Here is a 20790-nt window from a genome sequence, read left to right as displayed (position 1 = left end):
CTTGAACAACAGCAGCCTATGTAGTGTGGGTACACCCACAGTGCTGATTGGGTGGGGGGGGAGTTCAGCATTTTGACCCAGCGACAGTGAAGGAACGGCGATATATTTCCAAGTCAGGTTGGTAAGTGGCTTGGATGGGAACTTCCAGGTGATGGTGTTCCCATGTGTCCGCTGCCGTTGTCCTTCCAGATGGCAGATGTTGCAGGTTTGGAAGGAGCTGTCAAAGGAGCCTTGGTGAGTTACTGCAGTGCATCTTGTAAGATGATGTCACTGTGGGTCGTTTGAGGAGGGTATGAATGTTTAAGGTAGTGGACGGGGCAGCAATCAAGCTCGCTGCTCTGTGATGGATGTTGTCGAGCTTCTTGCGTGTTATGAAACTGCACTCATCCAGGCAGGTGGAGAGTATTCCATCACACTCCTCACTTGTGCCTTGTAGATGATGTGGAGGCTTTGGGGAGTGTCATGACGTGGCAGGAGATGCTTGCCAGGTGCACCAAATCCACAAGGGAAACTTGACGACACTATCACAATGGTTTTGCAATTTGTATTTATTTCAAAAAGATTCATGCACTGTTCAGAAGTAATGAGTCGATTAACACCTTTAGACACTTAAACTAAATTGAAATTTGATTTATTATCAAAAGAAAAGATTTCAAGCACATACATAAGATTACAGTTACTTAATACTTTAACAAATCTCAAAATTCCTAATTAACCTGACTCTCAACTACACACAACAGTCCAAATAGATTTTAAATTTAAATAGCAAGCCAGCAAGTCTACCACAGCACCTACTCAACTGAATTCGACTGAATTCCAAAGGCTTTTCTCCAAATTTAGTTACTGGACACAGCAGAGTTCTGCAAAAATGGCCGGAGGCTTCTCCAAGGCTGTTTCACATACTCCTTTTAGATCTTACATGGCCCCACAACAAAGCTTTTCATTCCTCTTTACATATATTTCTCGCTCTTTAATCTGTAAATTCCACTGTTCTATATGTCTTTGGAAATTTAGCTTTCCCATAATATAAAAATCTTTCATGTTGCCAATATGGTCAGTACCTTTTGGAAAAATAAACACACTGCTTGGCCTTGCTTATCTTGCTAGTTGTAAATATCCTATCATCCCTTTGAAACCCAACAACTCGTTCATTTATCTAAAAATGCAAATTTCCTTCATATCTTATATGCTAAGCCCTCGTCTACGTTTACTCATTAGCATTTATATCGTTTGTACACCTAACTTCTTTTGATAACTTCAACCTAACAGTCTACATGAATCTAATTAAATCTCACAGACAGAACGATGTACATTCACATCCATAAACCTACTTTACAATAAACCACAATAATATTATGAAAATTATTATAGTTTTGTGACAGGAGGTGCGAAACACGCCACAGAATTCCAAGTGTCAACCTGTTCTTGTTGCCACACTATATATAAATATATATGGCCAGTCCAGTTCGGTTTCTGGTCAATGGTGACCCCCATGATGTTGATCGTGGGGGTTTCAGTGATGGGTAATGCCATTGAATGTCAAGGGGAGATGATCATTGCCTGGCACTAATGTGAAGCAAAAGTAACTTGCCACCTGTCAGCCCAAGCCTGAATATTGTCCAGGTCTTGCTGCATATGGACATGGACTGCTTCAGTATCCGAGGAGCCATGAGTGGTGCTGAACATTGTACAATCATCAGTGAACATCCTCACTTCTGACCTTATGATGAAGGGAAGGTCATTGATGAAGCTGCTGAAGATGGTTGGGCTGAGGACACTTCCCTGAGAAACTCCTGCAGCGATGACCTGGGGCTGATACGATTGACCTCCAAATCCACAACCATCTTCCTTTGTAGAAGGGAAAAAACAGATTCCAAATAACATGATTCAGTCCTGGACGTGATTAAAAGCAAAATGAAATCACAGTAGTTACTCGTGAACTCACTGGTGTGTCAGAAGGTGGGAAGATTGAGTGAATCTCTTCCCAATCTCAGATCAGGCGAAAGGCCTCGCCCCATTGTGAACTCTCTGGTGTCTCAGCAGGCTAGATGACAGCGTGAATCCTCTCCCACACTCAGAGCAGGTGAATGGTCTCTCCCCAGTGTGAACTCGCTGGTGTATAAGCAAGGTGGATGACAGAGTGAATCTCCTCCCACAGTCAGAGCAGGTAAATGGTCTCTCTCCACTGTGGACTTGCTGGTGTTTCAGCAGGTCGGATGACAGGGTGAATCCCCTCCCACACTCAGAGCATGTGAACGGTCTCTCCCCAGTGTGAACTCGCTGGTGTGTTAGTAGGTGCGATGACTGAGTGAATCCCTTCCCACACTTGGAGCAGTGGAATGGTCTCTCCCCAGTGTGAATTCTCTGGTGTGTCACTAGGTGGCATGAGTGAGCGAATCTCCTCCCACACTCTGAGCAGGTGAATGGTCTCTCCCCAGTGTGAATTCGCTGGTGTGTCAGTAACTGGGATGATGAAGTGAATCCCTTCCCACACTTGGAGCAGTGGAATGGTCTCTCCCCAGTGTGAATTCGCTGGTGTGTCACTAGGTGGCATGAGTGAGCAAATCGCTTCCCACATTCAGAGCAGGTGAATGGTCTCTCCCCAGTGTGAGTTCGTTGATGTGCCAGTAGGTGGGATGACTGAGTGAATCCTTTACCACACTCGGAGCAGGTGAATGGCCTCTCCCCAGTGTGAGTGCGCTGATGTGCCAGTAGGTGGGATGACGAAGTGAATCTCTTCCCACATTCGGAGCAGGTGAATGGTTTCTCCCCAGTGTGAACTCGCTGATGTGTCAGCAAGAGAGATGACGCAGTGAATCCCTTCCCACAGTCAGAGCAGGTAAACGGCCTCTCCCCTGTATGAAGTTTCTGGTGTGTCAGCAGGCTGGATGACCAAGTGAATCCTTTACCACACTCAGGGCAGGTGAATGGTTTCTCCCCAGTGTGAACTCGCTGGTGTGTCCGCAGGTGGGATGACGCAGTGAATCCCTTCCCACAGTCAGAGCAGGTGAACGGCCTCTCCCCTGTATGAAGTTTCTGGTGTGTCAGCAGGTTGGATGCCTGAGTGAATCCCTTACCGCACTCAGGGCAGGTGAATGGTCTCTCCCCAGTGTGTACTCGCTGGTGTATCAGCAGGTAGGATGACTGAGTGAATCCCTTTCCACAGTCTCCACATTTCCATGGCTTCTCCCTGTTGTGACTGTGCTTGTGTCTCGACAGGCCAGATGATCGGCTGAAACCTCGTCCACACACAGAACACGTGTACGGTTTCTCCCCACTGTGAACGGTGCTTTTTCCTTCCATGTTCAAATTCCGATGATATTCAGGTGACAACAAATTGAGCAACTCTGTCAGATTCTGATGTGAGATTTGGTTTGAGTTTCCTGACTGCAAATCCTCCACTTCTAATATCCTGTGAAATTGATTTAAAACAGATAAAAAGGGAATGAGAGAGACCCCACAAAAACACAAAGGTACGTTGCATAATTGAGCTGAATGAATGTGGTAATTTGTGGGGCTGGCACGAGGAAAAAGTCACCACTAAAGCTGCTGGATTGTCATCAAAACCCGACTGATTCACTCATGTCCTTCAGGGAAGGGAACCTGCCGCCCGGTCTGAGTCTGGGTGTACACAACAGTCTGGAAATGAGGTGAGGAGAGAGGGAGACGTGGGAGAGGGGGTGAAGGAGAGGGATTTATGTTTACGGCTTGACCAGAACTTTGACAGAATCTCCCAACCCCTCAAACTCAGCCATCTAGAAGGACCAAGGTGGTAGGTGCACGTGAATATCATCACCTCTAAGTTCCCCACCAAGTCACACACCATCCTGATTTGACTGACATCCAGTACTGGATGAGCAGCAATGTCTTTCATATAAATACTGCAAAAATTTTCCTTTCTTTCTTTCATTCATTCATGCGATGTAGCCGTCTCTGGCTCGGCCAACATTTATTACCCATCCCTAATTGCCCTTGAGAAGGTGGTGGTGAGCTACCTTCTTGAACCGCTGCAGTCCCTGTGATGTAGGTACACCCACAGTGCTGTTCGGGAGGGAGTTCCAGGATTTTGACCCAGCAACAGTGAAGGAACAGCGATATATTTTCAAGTCAGGATGGTGAGTGGCGTGGAGAGGAACTTCCAGGTGGTGGTGTTCCCATGTATCTGCTGCCCTTGTTCTTCTAGATTTGAAACATGCTGTCTAAAGAGCCTTAGTGAGTTCCAGCAGTGCATTTTGTAGATGATACACACTGCTGCTACTCTGTGTCAGTGGTGGAGGGAATGATAGTTTGTGGATGTGGTGCCAATCAAGCGGCTGCTTTGTTCTGGATGGCGTCAAACCTCTTGAGTGTTGTTGGAGCTGCATTCATCCAGGCAAGGGGGGAGTATTCCATCACACTCCTGACTTGTGCCTTGTAGATGTTGGACCGGCTTTGGGGAGTCAGAAGGTGAGTTACTCGCTGGAGCATTCCTAGCCTCTGACCTGCTCTTGTAGCCACAGTATTTATATGACCAGTTCAGTTTCTGGTCACTGGTGACTCCCAGGATGTTGATAGAGGGGGATTCAGCAATGGTAATGCTACTGAATGTCAAGGGGTGATCGTTAGATTCTCTCTCGTAGAGATGGTCATTGCCTGGCACTTGTGTGGCATGAATGTTACTTGCCACTTGTCAGCCTAAGCCTGGATATCGTCCAGGTCTTAGAACCATAGAAAAGTTACAGCACAGAAGGAGGCCATTTGGCCCATCTTGTCCATGCCAGCCCAAGGACACCCAGGTGCCCTTTCTAATTCCACCTTCCTGCACCCGACCCATAGCCCTGCAGCTTACAGCACTGAAGGTCCAGATCCAGGTACTTTTTAAAAGAGTTTAGAGTTTCTGGCTCTACCACCAACTTGGGCAGCGAATTCCAGGCACCCACTACCCTCTGCATAAAAAAGTTCTTCCTCATGTCCCCTCTACACCTTCTGCCACTTATCTTGAATCTATGTCCCCTGGTTCTAGAATTCTCCACCAAGGGAAACAATTTTATCCTGTCCACTCGATCTATTCCCCTCATAATTTTGTACACCTCAATCAAGTCACCTCTCAGCCTTCTTTGTTCTGAGGAAAATAACCCCAACATATCCAATCTCTCCTCATAGCCACACTCTTCTAACCCTGGCAACATTCTTGTAAACCTCCTCTGCACTCTCTCCAAAGCTATTACATCCTTCCTGTAATGTGGTGACCAGAACTGCACACAATACTCCAGTTGTGGCCTCACCAGTGTTTTATACAATTCCAACATTATATCCTTACTTTTATATTCTGTAACTCTGCCAATGAAGAAGAGCATTCCATATGCCTTCTTTACAACCTTGTCCACTTGAACTGCTGCCTTCAGTACCTGTGTATTTGTACGCCAAGATCTCTCACTTCATCTACCCCTCTTAGTATATTCCCATTTATTGTGTAACCCCTGTAACTGTATGACCTCCCTAAATGTACGACCTCACATTTCTCTATGTTAAAATCCATCTGCCACTTTACCACCCACTCCACCAATCCATCTATATCGTTTTGGAGATTTTGGCTACCCAACACTATCCACTACTCGACCGATATTTGTGTCATCTGCAAATTTCCCAATCGTGCCCCCCATGTTCACGTCCAAATCGTTAATATATAACACAAACAGCAAGGGTCCCAACACCGAGCCCTGTGTAACACAACTTGAGATAACATTCCATTCGCAAGGGCATCCATCGACCATTACCCTTTGTTTCCTGTTACAAAGCCAACCTTTTATCCAGTTTGCCACATTACCCTCAATCCCATGGGCTTTTACTTTCCTGACCAATCTGCCATGTGGGACCTTGTCAAATGCTTTGCTAAAATCCATGTACACAACATTGACTGCACTACCTTCATCAACCCTTCTTGTCACTTCCTCAAAGAATTCAATCAATTTGAGAAGCAAGACCTTCCTTTAACAAATCCATGCTGATCATCCCTGATTAGTCTTGCTGCATTTGGACATGGACTGCTTCAGTAACTGAGGAGTCGCAAATGGTGCTGAACATTGTGCAATCATCAGCGAAAATCCCCATGTCTGACCTTATGATGGAAGGAAGGTCATTGATGAAGCAGCTGAAGATGGTTGGGCCTAGGACACTATCCTGAGGAACTCCTGTAGTGATGTCCTGGAACTCAGATGCTTGACCTCCAACAACCATAATCTTCTTTTGTGCTAGCTATGACTCCAACCAGTGAAGAGTTTCCCCCCTGATTCCCATTGACTCCAGTTTTTCTATGGCTCCTTAATGCCACACTCAGTCAAATGCTGCCTTGATGTCAAGGGCAGTCACTCTCACCCCACCTCTGGAGTTCAGTTCTTTTGTTCATGTTTGAACCAAAGCTTTAATGAGGTCAGGAGCTGAGTGGCCCTGGCGAAACACAAACTGTGTGTCATTGAGCAGGTTATTGCTCTGCAAGTGCTGCTTGATAGCACTGTTGATGAACCCTTCCCTCACTTTACTGATTATCAAGATTAGACTGATGGGTCTGCAATTGGCCAGGTTGGACTTGTCCTTTTTGTGTACAGGACAAATCTAAGCAATTTTCCATGTTGCCGGGTACATGCCAGTGTTGCAGCTGTACTGGAACAGCTTGGCCAGGGTCGTGGCAAGTTCTGGAGCACAAGTATTCAGTACGATTGCCGGAATATTGTCAGGGCGCATAGCATTTACATTATCCACTGCCTTCAGCCATTTCTTGATATCACATGGAGTGAATCGAATTGGCAGAAGACTGGCATCTGTGAGGATGGGGACCTCTGGAGGAGGCAGAGCTGGATCACCCACTCGGCACTTCTGGCTAAAGATTGTTGCCCAGCATTGAGGGTGGGGATATTTGTGGAGCATCCTCCTCCAGTGATGTTTAATTGTCTACCACCATTCACGACTGGATGTGGTAGGACTGAGAGCTTAGATATGATTCTTTGGTTGTGGAATGGCTTAACTCTGTCTATCGCTTGCTGCTTATGCTGTTTGGCACTCAAGTAGTCCTGTGTTGTAGCTTCATTTTTACGTTTGCCTTGTGTTGCTCCTGGTATGCTACCTGCACTCTTGATTGAACCAGGCTTGGTGGTAATGGTAGGGTAGGTGATATGCTGGGCCATGAGGTTACAGACTGTGGTTGAGTACAATTCTGGTTGTCCTGTCTTGAGTTGCTAGTGTTGTGCCACACAAAATGATGGAGGGTATCCTCAATGTGAAGGTGGGACTTAGTCTCCATGAGGGCTATGATTCCTTGAGTATGAGCATGTCAGGCTGTTGCTTAACTCATCTGTGAGACAGCTCTCCCACTTTTGGCAGCAGATGTTCATAAGGAGGACTTTGCAAGGTCGACAGGGCTGAGTTTGCTGTTGATGCTTCTGGCCTAGGTCAATGCCAGGTGGTCCATCTGTTTTCATTCCTCATCCAATTTCTGGCAGTTGTTTGATAGAGTCAACCACATTGCAGTGGGTCTGGAGTCACATGTAGGCCAGTCCAGGTAAGGACAGCAGATTTCCATCCCGAAAGGGCATTAGTGAGCCAGATGGGTTTTTACAACAATTGACAATGGTTTCATGGTTATCATTAGACTTTTAATTCCACCATCTGCCATGGTGGGATTCGAACCTGCCCTATGGCATTACCCTGATCTCTGGATTACTTGTCCAGTGACAATACCACTATGCCACCGCCTCCCCTATAACTGAAACCATTGTCTTCAGTCCCTTCTCCACTCGATAGCCACTGACTCCATCCCTCTCCCTAGCAACTGTCTGAGGCTGAACCAGACTGTTCACAACATCGGTGTCATGTTTCACCCCAAACTGACCTTCCAACCACATATCCGCATCATGCGAACATGCAAAGTAGGAGCATAAGTAGGCCATTTGGCTCCTCGAGCCTGCTTCGCCATTCAATATAATCATGACTGATTTACTTGTATTTCAAATTCCACAGTCCTATCTATCCCCAATGATCCTTGATTCCCTTGCCTAACAAAAATCTATCTACGATAAAAGCAAAATGCTGCGGATGCTGGAAATCTAGAAAAAAAACAAAAATACCTGGAAAAACTCAGCAGGTCTGACAGCATCTGTGGAGAGGGATACAGTTGACGTTTCGAGTCCGTATGAGCCTTCATCAGAACTAAGACATATAGAAATGAGATGAAATATAAGCTGGTAGAAGGGGGTGGGACAGGACAGCTTGATAGGGGTCCAGTGATAGGTGGAGGCCAAGGAGAGACTGCCAAAGATGTCATAGACAAAAGGACAAAGCGGTGTTGACGGTGGTGATATTAGCTAAAGAATGTGCTAAAGGGGACATTAAGAGAAGCAAGCAGGACAGGCAAGCAGTGGCAGATGGCCCTAGTGCGGGTGGGATGGGGGGAAGGAATCAAAATGGGCTTAAAGGTGGAGATGAAACAATAGATTAAAATAAATCTGAAAATAGGAGGGAAAAGAAAAAAATATAGTTGTAAAAAAATTATAAATTATTGGAAAAAGGGGGATCGCAAAGGGGGTGGAGAGAGCTCATGATCTGAAGTTGTTGAACTCAATATTAAGTCCGGAAGACTGTAAAGTGCCTAGTCGGAAGATGAGGTGCTGTTCCTCCAGTTTGCGTTGAGCTTCACTGGAACATTGCAGCAGGCCAAGGACGGACATGTGGGCATGAGAGCAGGGTGGTGTGTTGAAATGGCAAGCGACAGGGAAGTCTGGGTCATGCTTGCGGACAGGCCGAATGTTTATCTACCTCTGCCTTAGAAGTATTTAATGAACCTGCTACCACCGACTTGAGGCAGAGAGTTCCAGAGTCGCACAACCCTCAGAGAAAAAAATTCTCATCTCTGTCCAAAAAGGTCGACCTCTAATTTTCAAACAATGTCCCGAGTTCTGGATTCACCAACAAGAGGAAATATCCTTTGCACATCCACCATGTCAAGACCTTCAGGATCATATATACTTCAATCAAGTCACCCCTCACTCTTCTAAACTCCAGTGGAATCAAGCCCAGACTGACCAACCTTTCCTCATAAGACAACACACTCATTCCAGGTATCAATTGAGTAAACCTCCTTTGAACCACCTCAAACACATTTATATCCTTCCTTAAATAAGGAGACCAAAAATTGCGCACAGTATTTGAGATGTGGTTGCACCAATGCCTTGTATAACTGAAGCATAACATCCTTACTCTTATGTTCAATTCCTCTCATAATAAAGAAAAACGTTCCATTAGCCTTCTAAATTACTTGTTGTACTTGCAAAATAACTTTTTGTGACTCATGCACTAGGACACCTAGATCCCTCAGCACCTCAGAATTCTGCAGTCATTCTCCATTTAAGTAATGCTCTGCTTTTTTATTCTTCCTTCCAAAGTGAACTTCACATTTTCCCACATTATACACCATTTGCCAGATCTTTGCCCGCCCACTCAACCTATCTATATGCGTCTGCAATCTTCTCATGTCATCTTCACAACATACTTTCCTACCTATCTTTGTGTCATCAGCAAATTTAGCTCCCATGACTTCTCTGCCCTCATCTGAGTTATTGATATAAATTGTAAAATGTTCAGCACAGACCCCTGCAGGACTCCACTCATCACATCCTGACAATCAGAAAAACACCCATTTCTGCACACTCTCTGTTTTCTGCCATCCAGCCAATCTTCTTTCCATGCTAATATGTTACCCACTACACCATGAGCTTTTATTTTCCGCAATAACCTTTGATGTGGCACCTTATCAAATGCCTTCTGGAAATCCGAGTACAGTATGTCTACAGGCTCCCCTTTATCATCACCATGACCACCCATTTCCACATCAGTGACATCGTCCAACTCCATCCTTGTCTCAGTTCATCTGTTGTTGAAACCCTCATCTATTCTTTTGTTACCTCTAGGCTTAACTATCCTAACAAAATCCAGGCTGGCACGATATAAATACACATTGTTGTTGTTGATTTAGACACTTGTCACTGTTCCTTCATCATCACTGAGTGAAAATCCTGTAACTCCTTATCTCACAGCATTATGGGAGCACCTTCACCACACGGACTGCAAAAATTCAAGATCAAACATCATCATCTCCACAGGTAACAGTGCTGTACAATTCTAGGACTCAACGATTCTTTACAGGCATTCCCTGTTCATCAGCATGTTCCCTTCCTTTTTAAGCACTCCATGCTCAGTCGTAATTTCCTTCATTTGCAGACATTTCCTGGCAATCACCATTTTTAGAGACGCTCCCTAACATTTATCACTTTCCATTTACAGACGCTTCCTGTACAAGCTGACATTGCGCATGCGCTAGGGCCTCGGCGGACTCACCCCAGAGTCAGACCCGAGCGGGAGAAACCGAAAACCGGGGAGTCGGGGATAATTTTCATGCTTTCTATTCCCGTTTTAGGTAGAAAATGTTGCCGGTTTTATTTTGGGATCTGGATCCGCACTCATTCTTTGTAAAAACCTCCATTTTATACCAGCTCGCTCGAGCTCTCTTACCGTCTGTCGCCATCGCTTGCGCATGCTCAGATCACAATGCCCGGGGTGTGATTGACTGCAACTCGGGACCAATAGGATGACGGGGCGGGTCTGGAGGACCCAGCGGAAGTGGCTGGTCCTCCAACCAATCGGAGTGAATGAGGGGGCGGGGCTGAGCCCGGATCTCCCTCATTGGCTGAAACTCGGCATCATTTTGAAAGCAGATTTGTCTCAAATTCCAGGAGAAAACTGGACCTTTCTGTTTGTGGCTTTAAACAGATGAAACCCTGTGGGTGTGGAGCAAACATTTCAACATTTGTTACTGAAATGGATTCATTCAGGACCGACAGCAGGGATTATTTCGGGAAACTACACAGTGTAGCGATTGTTTCTCTTTGAACTCATCCCTTGGAGAACAGTGTGAATTAGTGGAAGAATTCACAGGCTGCTTAACCCTCCTTCCGTGTCTGGAACCGTTTGATTCCAGCCGATCTGTTGATCCGGCTTCAGCGGGAGAGTTTGATGAGCTCCTACAACTCATAATGGGAGTGTTCAGCCAGACCCGCCGGACACACCAACCTAGAATGAGCTGGAAAGCCGTCTCCACTCGCCAGGACTATCTGGAGAGGGGTTTCTGGCTCAGAGGCGGGAATGTTTCATTTTTATCAGCAACCCTAAATCCCTCAAGTTCCATTGAACTGACAGGGCCTCTTCATTTCTAAATCCACTTCATTGTTTAAATAAAGTCTTGATTTTATGTTTGCAGCTTAATGGTGACACTTACATCATCTAACCACCTACTTCCTTGTGAGAGTGCACAACCACAGTAAGCTGCAGAAGCACTTGTGTATCCTCTACCAAGCCTCTCAACCCCTTAGAATCAAACTATTCCTATCTTTGTCCAGTATTTTCATTATCCTAAAATGAAAGGTCTCTGTTTATTATGCTTAGTTATTGTGAATCTAATAAAGCTGCTCCAATGGTCATTCTAATTCAGTTTGCATTATGTTTAATCTTGGACTATCATGTCTGCCTCTGTTTCTGCCTCATCTTCATGTTCAGTCTGGTTTCACTGGAATGAGCTTTCTGTGGTCAGAATTCAGTTAAACAACCTGTTCATCTGCATGTATTCTCTCAGTGCCCTGGTGCCTGTGTTAGTTATTCAGTCGTTGTTTAATACTTAGTCAGCAGCCTCTCAATTCAAGGATGACATCTATTCAGCGTGGTGAGTTTCTGCCATTGGTCTTCTTGTGACTGAACAGATTGATTCTTGGCCTGCAGATCTTTGGACTCAAGGGGCAGGACATCCATGAAGTATTGGGATCTGGAGCACATCATTTGCTTCCATTTCTTTCCTTCTCTGCTGCTGCTCTGCCTCATCATGAAGACGTTGTGACTCAAAGTGTGATGCAGCTTGATGGAAAAATTGTTGCCATTCTGAACAATTGGGAGAAAGCTCCTCCAAGTCAATAAGATCAATGCTGCTGCACTACATGGTGAGCAGGCTGCAGAAAATTGGTTTGCATTTCATTAAATATTGAAGTTTCAGAGTTGATATGCTGGTTTTTAAAATGATCAACGTGCTTGTGAGGGTAGATACAGGGAAACTATTTGCTGTGCTGGGGGATCGAAAACAAGGAGGCAGAATCAAAACAATAGAACCTGGAGTGAAATTAGGAATAACGTGTTCAGACAAAGGTGATGGAAATCAGGACCAACCTCTCCAAAAAGCTGTGGATGGTGGGGGTGTTGGGGGGTGGGGTGGGGGGGTCAATTGAATTTTTCAAGACATGAATCGATTGAATTTTGTTAAGTAAAGATAGCAAAGTAATTTGATCAAAGATGGGAAAAGGGTTGTCACGTGGCTGTGAGACAGTGTCTTTAATATTTAACAACACAAGTGAATTATCAAACTTCTCTTCACATTTAAATGTAAATGTTTTGATAATGTTTCTGCTCCGTTTCAAATCGGGGTCCTTTTGCGTGTTTGGTGAACGTGATAACGACTACAGCACAGAAACACTGCGCTGCCGAAACCCAATGGACCTGTCCACAATGCTGCGCGGTCTTGCAGCAGCACTTTGGGTCTTTGATTTGAAGAAATGGAATTCAGCTGCTATAATCAGTAATGCTGGAATCAGACTGATTTAGCAATGTCATCATAAAATGACACAGCACATTAGGAGACAATTTGGCCCATCGTGTCTATGTCAGCTTTTTACAAAGAGCTTTCCAATCTGTCCCAATTATCTTCTCTTTTTCCAGAACCCTGATTTTTCTCCCTTTCAAGTCATTGTCCAGTTCCCTTTTGAAAACTCTAAGTGAAGAGAAACAATATTGAAAGAGGTGCAGGAGTTTCTGCAGTGCCCATGCGCACTGTGTGATCATTAACAAAGTTTCCCTGACCCAATGACATGAAGAGTTGGACTCGAGATTCTTCTATAACTTTTGAACAAAAAAAAGTATTTATGCAGCTTTCATTCCGAACTTTCAAAAGAAGTTTAATCAGACCAAGCATGCCTTTATTTTTCGCAGTCACTCTGTACAATCCAATTCCCCTTTCTGTACAACCTCGAACAGATGCCATTATAGAAAAGGGGTATCATGGCCATGCGGTCTAAGGCTCCAGCCTCTTTGGAGTCATGGGTTTGAATCCCACTGCTGCCGGACTTTCGGACGGTTCATCTTTTCAGTCAATTTAGCCAAATCCTTCCATGTGTGTCCAGGACATGTGCAGTGCTCCATTCTGGTGGAAAGATCGAGGAGAGGCAGCAGAAATTGCAGGGCAGCCAGGAATAGGTGGGGCTGCATGTCTTCATTCGCTGCTGTAACCATTGTATAGCTTTTAGGTACAGAACATTAAAAGGTACATGGTGCTTGTTTACAGAGCTGAGCGGTTAAGGTAATTGGGTTTGAAATCCTTCAGAGTTTTCTGATACAAGTTCAGATCCTGTCAGACTACATTTCTCACTGCTTCTGATTTAAGAATGATTTACAGAATTAATTATCTATTAAATGGACTAAAAGATTTTCCAAATGTTCCTGTGTATTTTTCATTTCCGTTCATCAGCAGGCATTCACCAAATTTGCAGGTGGAAATGAAACAAAAATGGAGCCAGTTTGGTGACATCCATGCTTTCTGGATGTTTGTCTCCCCTGACACCTCTGTCACTCTCGGTGTCTATGTCTGTGTGTGTTCCTCACCATGTGTCATTGTGGTTCAGTTCCCTGAGCGGGTAAATGCATTTTTACCATCGCAACCTTGACTCACTTTCGTTCTGTGTCTTCATGGAAATGGCACAGAGAATAACAGTCAGTTTAAAAGTTGCAATAGGAGATTGAGCTTTCTGTATTCTTTCAGCAGTTGGCTCCGTAGCTCAGTGATTAGCGCACTGGCCTTGTAAACCAGAAATTGTGAGGTTATTCATTGCTGGACCTCCAATTGAATTTAGCTTCTGCTGAGGTTAGTTGTGCGGAAGAATATAGATTGGCTTTAAGGAGACTTGGGCAACAAAGATAGCAGATAAAGCATAATTTCATAATAGGTGAAGGTGTTTGATTTAAAAATTGGTAAAGTGAGTAGTTATGTGATGAACTGAAAAAGCAGGGAGGTTACGTTTCAGTTGTACTGCGCACTGGTGAAACAACGTGTGCAGTAGTGGTCTCCTTCTTTAAGGAAAGATGCAAAGTTAGAAGTAGTTCAGAGAAGGTTTACGAGACTAATACCAGGAATGTTTGGGTTGCCAAAGTAGATTCTTTCTATTCCTACATATATTACTGACATAGTTATGCATTGCAGGTTGGACAAATTAGGCTTGTATCCACTGGAGTTTCGAACAGTAAGAGGTGACTTGATCAAAACCTTTAAGATCCTGAGGGGTCTTGACAGAGTGGATGTGGAGAGAATGTTTCCTCTTGTGGGGGAATCTAGAACTGGGGGTCACTGTTTAAAACTAAGGGGTCGGTCATTTAAGGCAAGAATGAGGAGGACTCTTTTCTCTCTCAGAGAGCCAGGAGTGTTTGTAACTCCTTTCCTCCAAAGGCATTGGAAGCAGAGTCCTTGAATATTTTAAAGGCAGAGCTAGATTTTTGATCAACAAGGGAGTGAAAGGTTATTGGGGATAGGCAGGAGGTTACCAGCAGATCAGCCATGATCTTATTGAATGGTGGAACAGGCTTGATGGGTCGAGTGGCCTACTCCTGCTCCTAGTTCGTATTTTCACATGTTCTTTGAGTCCAGGCTGTTCACCAACTCAGTGCCCGTATGTCACAAAGTCGAGAATGTTTGAAATTTTCACTGAGCAACACGTAAACTGACAGTGGATTCACTCGGTGCGATGGTGTGTTCCAGTTCTATATGTGCAATCATAGAATCAATTTCTATTTGTTGCTTTGAACCCAATATTTCTAATGGGTTGGATGTGATGCACATGTTTGATCTAACTTATCTAATTTTCTTTGAAATGAATATTCGTAAAACTATTTGTGTGGGAACTCACTGGATAACAGCAGGGCTGACAAAGTTTGGACAACATTTTCTTGTAGATAAAGGACACAAAGCAGAACTGTGTCAGCAATATAAGTAGAAGCAGGAATAGAGAGAACCTACTTGGCCCTGGATGGTGTCCAACCACCAATGTTCGGGTTGACAGCTGAATTCACTAAACAAGATGTTACAGAAACATCCTGGTCACCTAGTGGTTAGGATTCGGTGCTCTCATTGCCCAGATTTGATTCCCGGTCTCGTTGTTGTGCAAAATATCACAACCAGAAACCAATTACTGATTCAAAAAAATCTATCACCCCCAAAACCTCATCCCCTTCTCACAGCACCTTCCCTGCAATTACAGGAGGTGTAACGCCTGCCCCTTTACCTCCTCCTTCCTCACTGTTCAAGGGCCTAAACACTCCTTCCAGGTTAAGCAGATATTTATTTGCATTTCTTTCAATTCTGTCTACTGTATTCGCTGCCCCCAATGTGGTCTCTTCTACGTTGAGGAGATTCAATGCAGACTGGCTGCCTGCTTTATGAAACACCTTCACACAGTCCTCAAGAATGACCCAGACCTGCCTGTCACTTGCAATTTCAATTCACCATCTCGCTTTCATGTTAACATTTCTGTCTTCAGCCCTCTACAATGTTCCAGTGAAGCCCAGTGCAAGCTGGAGTAACAGCACCCGATCTTCTGATTAGGCATTTTACAGCCTTGCGGGCTCAGCATTAAGTTCAACAAATTCACACCATGAACTCAGTCGTCCATGTTGTATTTCTCCACCCCCCCCCCCCACCCCACCCACCAAGAGTCAGTCTGTATCTTGTTTTCAGACAGAGCTGACCCTCTGGGCGGGATTTTCTGGCCCCGCTTGCCGCCATTTATTCTGCGATCAACACCTGCTCAAATCGTGAATACTATCATTATCATTCCCTTTTTCTTGTGTTCCATGACATCTTTGTCATTTATTCTCTCCTGACCTCCAACATATGCCTGACCTTTTATTTTGCTTCACCTGCTCCCTCCCCCATCCCTTCACCAGCATTAAAACCATCACATTCCTAGTTCTAAGAAGAGTCACATGGAATCGAAACTTTAACCACATCCCTGTCTCCACAGGTGCTGCCAAACCTTCTGAGTTTTTCCAGCATTTTCTGTTTCTTATGTCAGATTTCCAGCATCTGCAGCAATTTGCTTTTATTATTGATAAAAAGAATCATTTTTGACACAAACATTAACTCTGTTTCTGTTTCCACAGATACGAACAGACCTGTCAATAACTTAGTGCCCTCTGTTTTTATTAGAGCACGAATTACTGGCTTTATCATAACATAAAATACATAGCAAGCTGACGAAATCAGTGAAATGATGGGCAGAGTTAAAGTTTCACATGGATGATATTAGATAGAACTGGAAATGTCTGAGATGGAGAGTGGGAGTTAAAAGGTGTAACATGAAAGTGGAAGAATTTGATGTCAGTCAAATCCTTTTCATGGTGAAAATCTGCCATGCATTACCTTGTAAGTTTCACAGGAGCTGCAATGATTAGGTTGGTGGGTTTTGGATGTGGAAATTTGCATTTCTACAGCTTTTGGTACTAATTCGCCACACTGTCGATTTCATATTCCAGCCAATAGCAATGGTTGTTTTAATTGTCTGAAGAAGTAATTTGTGTTCTATTTGAACATGTCATTTTGTAGGAGGTCTCTGTTGAAAGTGGTCTGGAATGAAAAAACAATGGCAGAAGTAACCTCAATAAATTCCATTTCAGGGCATTTTCCATAGTGGTTAGGGTTCTCCACTCTCAGCACCACAACCTAGGCTCGATTGCCAGTCATGGAATAAAGATTTATTGCTCCTACTAAAAAGACATGCTTTAATTCCTGATTGTAAACAAAAAACGCAATAGCTTTTTCAGAATCAGTGGAGTGAGTTGAAGTTTCGCATCAGAAATGGAAATATCACACCTGCAACAGGTCAAGAACAGATGCTGAGCTGGGAAGTGAAAGAAAAAAAGAGAGCTGCGATAGGTTGCAAAGCATTTGCTGTGGAGATGTTGGTGCAAGGCAGAATATCAGTGGGAATGGGGCAGATTTTACTGAAGTGTTGTGTGTAGTTCTGAGAATGGCACCTTAGAAAGGATCAACATTGATCATGGAAACAGCACTGTGCCGATCCACCAGGACATCAGTTCTGGGATGTAAGTGGACATTTTACCCTGCATAAGATTGAGGTCATTCGAAACTGCTGCCCGTATCTAAATTTGCAGCAAGTCCCATTTCCCTATCACCTCTGTACTTGCTAACATACACTGGCTCCTGGTCAAGCAGTATCTTTAGTTAAAATTCTCTTCCTTGTTTTCAAATCCCTCCATAAACTTGCTCATCCGTATCTCTAATCGCCCAGAATCTCAAAACCTTCTGAGATATCTGCGCTGCACTAATTCTGGCCTCATTCCTAATCACAATTGCACCACTATTAGTGACTGTGGTTTCAGTCGCCCAGGCTCCAAGCTCTGGAATTCCCTCCCTTCATCTCTCCGCCTCTCTACCTCACTCTCTACCTCACTCTTCTCCTTTTAGACACTCCATAAAACTTACCTCTTTGACCAAGCTTTTGGTCATCTGATCCAATATCTTTTAATGCGGGTCAATGTCATATTTTGTCACATAATGCTCCTGTGGGACGTTTCGCTGTGTTGAAGGCGCTATATAAATATAAGTTGTTGTGGCTGTATTGGTTAAGGGGAGCATTGCAGTGCTGGAGAAAGAGGATGTCCCAGAGGGTTCAAGGGCAGAATCAATTTGGCTAGAGCTAAGGAACAAAAAGGGTGCAATTACATTGCTGGGTGTAGTCTATAGACCACCAACTAGTGGGATGTATGTAGAGGAACAGATCTGCAGGGAAATTACACAGAGGTGTAAACATCATAGAGTAAATATAATGGGGACTTTAATTACCTCAATATTGACTGGGATAGTGTAAATGGTGGAGAGGGGAAAGAGTTTCTAGTGTGTTTTCAGGAGAACTTTCTACAGCAGTATGTGTCCAATCCAACAAGCAAGGAGGCACTTCCAGACCTCGTTTTTTGGAAATGAGGTGGGCCAAGTAGATCAAGTGTCAGTGGGGGAACATTTAGGAGACAGTGATCATTGTATTATAAGGTTCAGAATGACTGTAGAAAAGGACAATGGGCATAAAAGCAAAATACTGTGGGTGCTGGAAATCTGAAATAAAAACACGAAATGCTGGAAAACCTCAGCAGATCTGACATCATCTGTGGAGAGAGAAACAGAGTTAATGTTTCGAGTCCATATGGCTCTTCTTCAGAGCTAAGGAGAAGTAGAAATTTGATGAAATTTATACAGTTTAAGGGGGTGGAGCAGGTGAAGCTGGAAAGAAGGTCAGCGATAGGTGGGAGCTAAGCAGAGACTGACAAAGAATTAATGGACAATAGGCAATCCAGAGTAAGAATAATTCACTGGGAGAGCCGACTTCAATGGGACAAGAATGGAGCTGAGCCGGATAGACAGGAACCAAAGATTGGCAGGAAAAACTGTACAGAATAATGGGCTACCTTCAAAGAAGAATTGGTTCGGGCAGTCAAGCTATATTCCCTCAAAAGGGAAAGGTAGGGCAAACAAATACAGAGCTCCCTGGACAAAAAATGAGATAGAAATTAAGATTAAAAAGGAAAAAATGTGATTATAACAGGTGTCAGGTACAAAATACAATTGAGAACCAAGCAGAATACAGAAGGTTCAGAAGAGAGGTGAAGAAGCAAATAAGAGAAGCAAAGCGGGATTATGAGACAAGACTCTCAGTCAGGGAATGAAGCTTACAGCAAAATTCAGTTAATGTTGGGAATCTGAATTAAAGCAGAATATGCTGCAAATACTCAGCAGGCCCAGCATATATGGAGAGAGAAATTGAGTTATATTATGATCCCTGCTGATGTTACTACTGGACAAATCATATATTAGGGTGGAACACGGCTTGAAGATCCCAATTTTTATTTTTTGTTTAGAAACGTGGAAGGCAGCTACTGAACAGTCACAGAAGTCAGCTGATGAACTTTTATCAAAAGAATAAAGCATTTATTAAACAAGAAAAGATTAACTATATTACAATACTCCTTCACCCACAACTATATCTTTACAGATATATACAGGTTTGTAGGGATAACACAAGTTACAAAGGCTGTCTTATGCTCTAATGTTCACAGTTAGTACACACTCTATGTAAACCAATAGGAGACTTGTGGTCAGGCGCACCACACTCTGAAACCAAGTGATAGATGCCACCCCAAACAGATGCAATGGATCTTTCATCAAACCCCCCTTCCCCAGACACCTATCACACCATGAGCCAACCGGTCTCAATGAACTCGATCTTTGCTACTCTCAAAGAACCTGCATGGAATCTTCTCCCAAATGACACGTTTTCTCAGAAGCCTTCCACAAGGTTCCACCTCCAGGGTTTCAAACTCTCCATCTGATGTCCCTATTCCCTGGATCACTACGTTCATTCAAGCCTTCTTCCACATACTCTCTCTCTGGTTCAGCCATGCCAACAGCACACCACTTCTTCACATGCCATAGTAAAGAGTTACAGAACTTCAACTGTCTACTTGGATCGTCTGACTTCCTGCAAGCCTATTTTGCCTTAAGTCTGCTTCCTACAGCTTTCTCTCCTTTAAGCTGGGAGCCTTCCTTTCTGCTCCTTGCTTTCACATGCACTGAACAGGATCTTTTCCAGATTCCTGTCCCTGTCCTTAGACTTAACTGTCCTCTTGGGACCTTTCCTGTTCCACTCCCTGATTTTGGGGAATTTCTTCTTTAGTTTTTGGAACCTGCTCCTGAGTGTTCCATCTCCTGTGTCTAGCTTCTCCTGGCACCTGACTTCAACTGAACTCAAACTGATTTCTCTGTGTCTCTCTGTCTGGGCCCCCTGTTGCTAGGCAACAGCACAGTTTTTTTCTACCTTGTGTTTGTTTAACTCCCCTTCAAGAGCCGTAAAACCTAATTAAAATGCAGGGATCTTTTAAAGTGAAGCTGAAACTCAAGCTCCACCCTTTCTTAACACACAAATACAGAAATACAAACCAAACTTAAACTTAAAGATAAAACTAATACCTAACACCCACAAATACAAATACAACTTACTTAAACTTCCTATAGTTCATAACAGTTTATCCCTTGAAAGAAAGAAAGCTTCACAACAGTGAATGTGTCTTTACAATGGCCTTACATCGCCAAACACAAACTTAACATCACAAACCTCTAACAATAGCTTATTACATACTATATTAATAAATCTACCATCTATTTTCACAACCACATGTGTTATATTGTACATTTACAAAAATTTAAGTAAAACAAAGTCCATAAATGTAACAAAACTGGCAGAATTTGTCCATCATGGCATTATCATAACTCAACCCCTGTGTTTTTTTTTCTCTTATTCCCAGTCTTTAACTCAGCAAAGAATGATTCATTTAAGGCTACAACCCAATCATCCTTTTCAACAACTGTAGATGTAATTCCATCCTCAAGCTCATTTTCTGAACTCACATGTGTTAAATTTTCATTTCGATTTATCAAAGTCAAAATGCCATTTTTGCACATTAATATCTCATTTCTTCTTTGATCAAAATCTCTTTTCATCATTTCATGGATGGTGTTGAGATGCCTTTTATGTTTACACAAATGGGTTTCATACTCCTGCTTGGTTTGATCTTTAATTTTTTTTATGATCATGTTTCTCCCAATCCCACTTT

General features: G+C 43.6%; 1 protein-coding gene across 3 annotated transcripts; it reads right to left on the bottom strand.

Moving 5' to 3' along the window:
- Positions 1 to 543: 543 nt before the first annotated feature.
- LOC144696935 (uncharacterized) lies at positions 544 to 10598 on the bottom strand. Of its 3 annotated transcripts, none has more exons than XM_078568658.1 (2): positions 10540 to 10598; positions 544 to 3412 (listed from the first exon to the last, which is right to left on the bottom strand). In XM_078568658.1, the coding sequence occupies exon 2, from the start codon at positions 3301 to 3303 to the stop codon at positions 1996 to 1998; it is 1308 nt and encodes a 435-aa protein (XP_078424784.1). In that variant the 5' UTR covers positions 3304 to 3412; positions 10540 to 10598; the 3' UTR covers positions 544 to 1995. The 3 variants fall into 3 exon arrangements, with proteins under 3 accessions (XP_078424784.1, XP_078424783.1, XP_078424782.1); XM_078568657.1 differs by lacking the exon at positions 10540 to 10598 and adding an exon at positions 10366 to 10484; XM_078568656.1 differs by lacking the exon at positions 10540 to 10598 and adding an exon at positions 6098 to 6222.
- Positions 10599 to 20790: the final 10192 nt, after the last annotated feature.

Source organism: Cetorhinus maximus, chromosome 23 (genome assembly GCF_964194155.1).
Source record: "Cetorhinus maximus chromosome 23, sCetMax3.hap1.1, whole genome shotgun sequence".
NCBI classification, from domain to species: Eukaryota; Metazoa; Chordata; class Chondrichthyes; order Lamniformes; family Cetorhinidae; genus Cetorhinus; species Cetorhinus maximus.
This window is presented reverse-complemented; position numbering and strand designations above follow the sequence as displayed.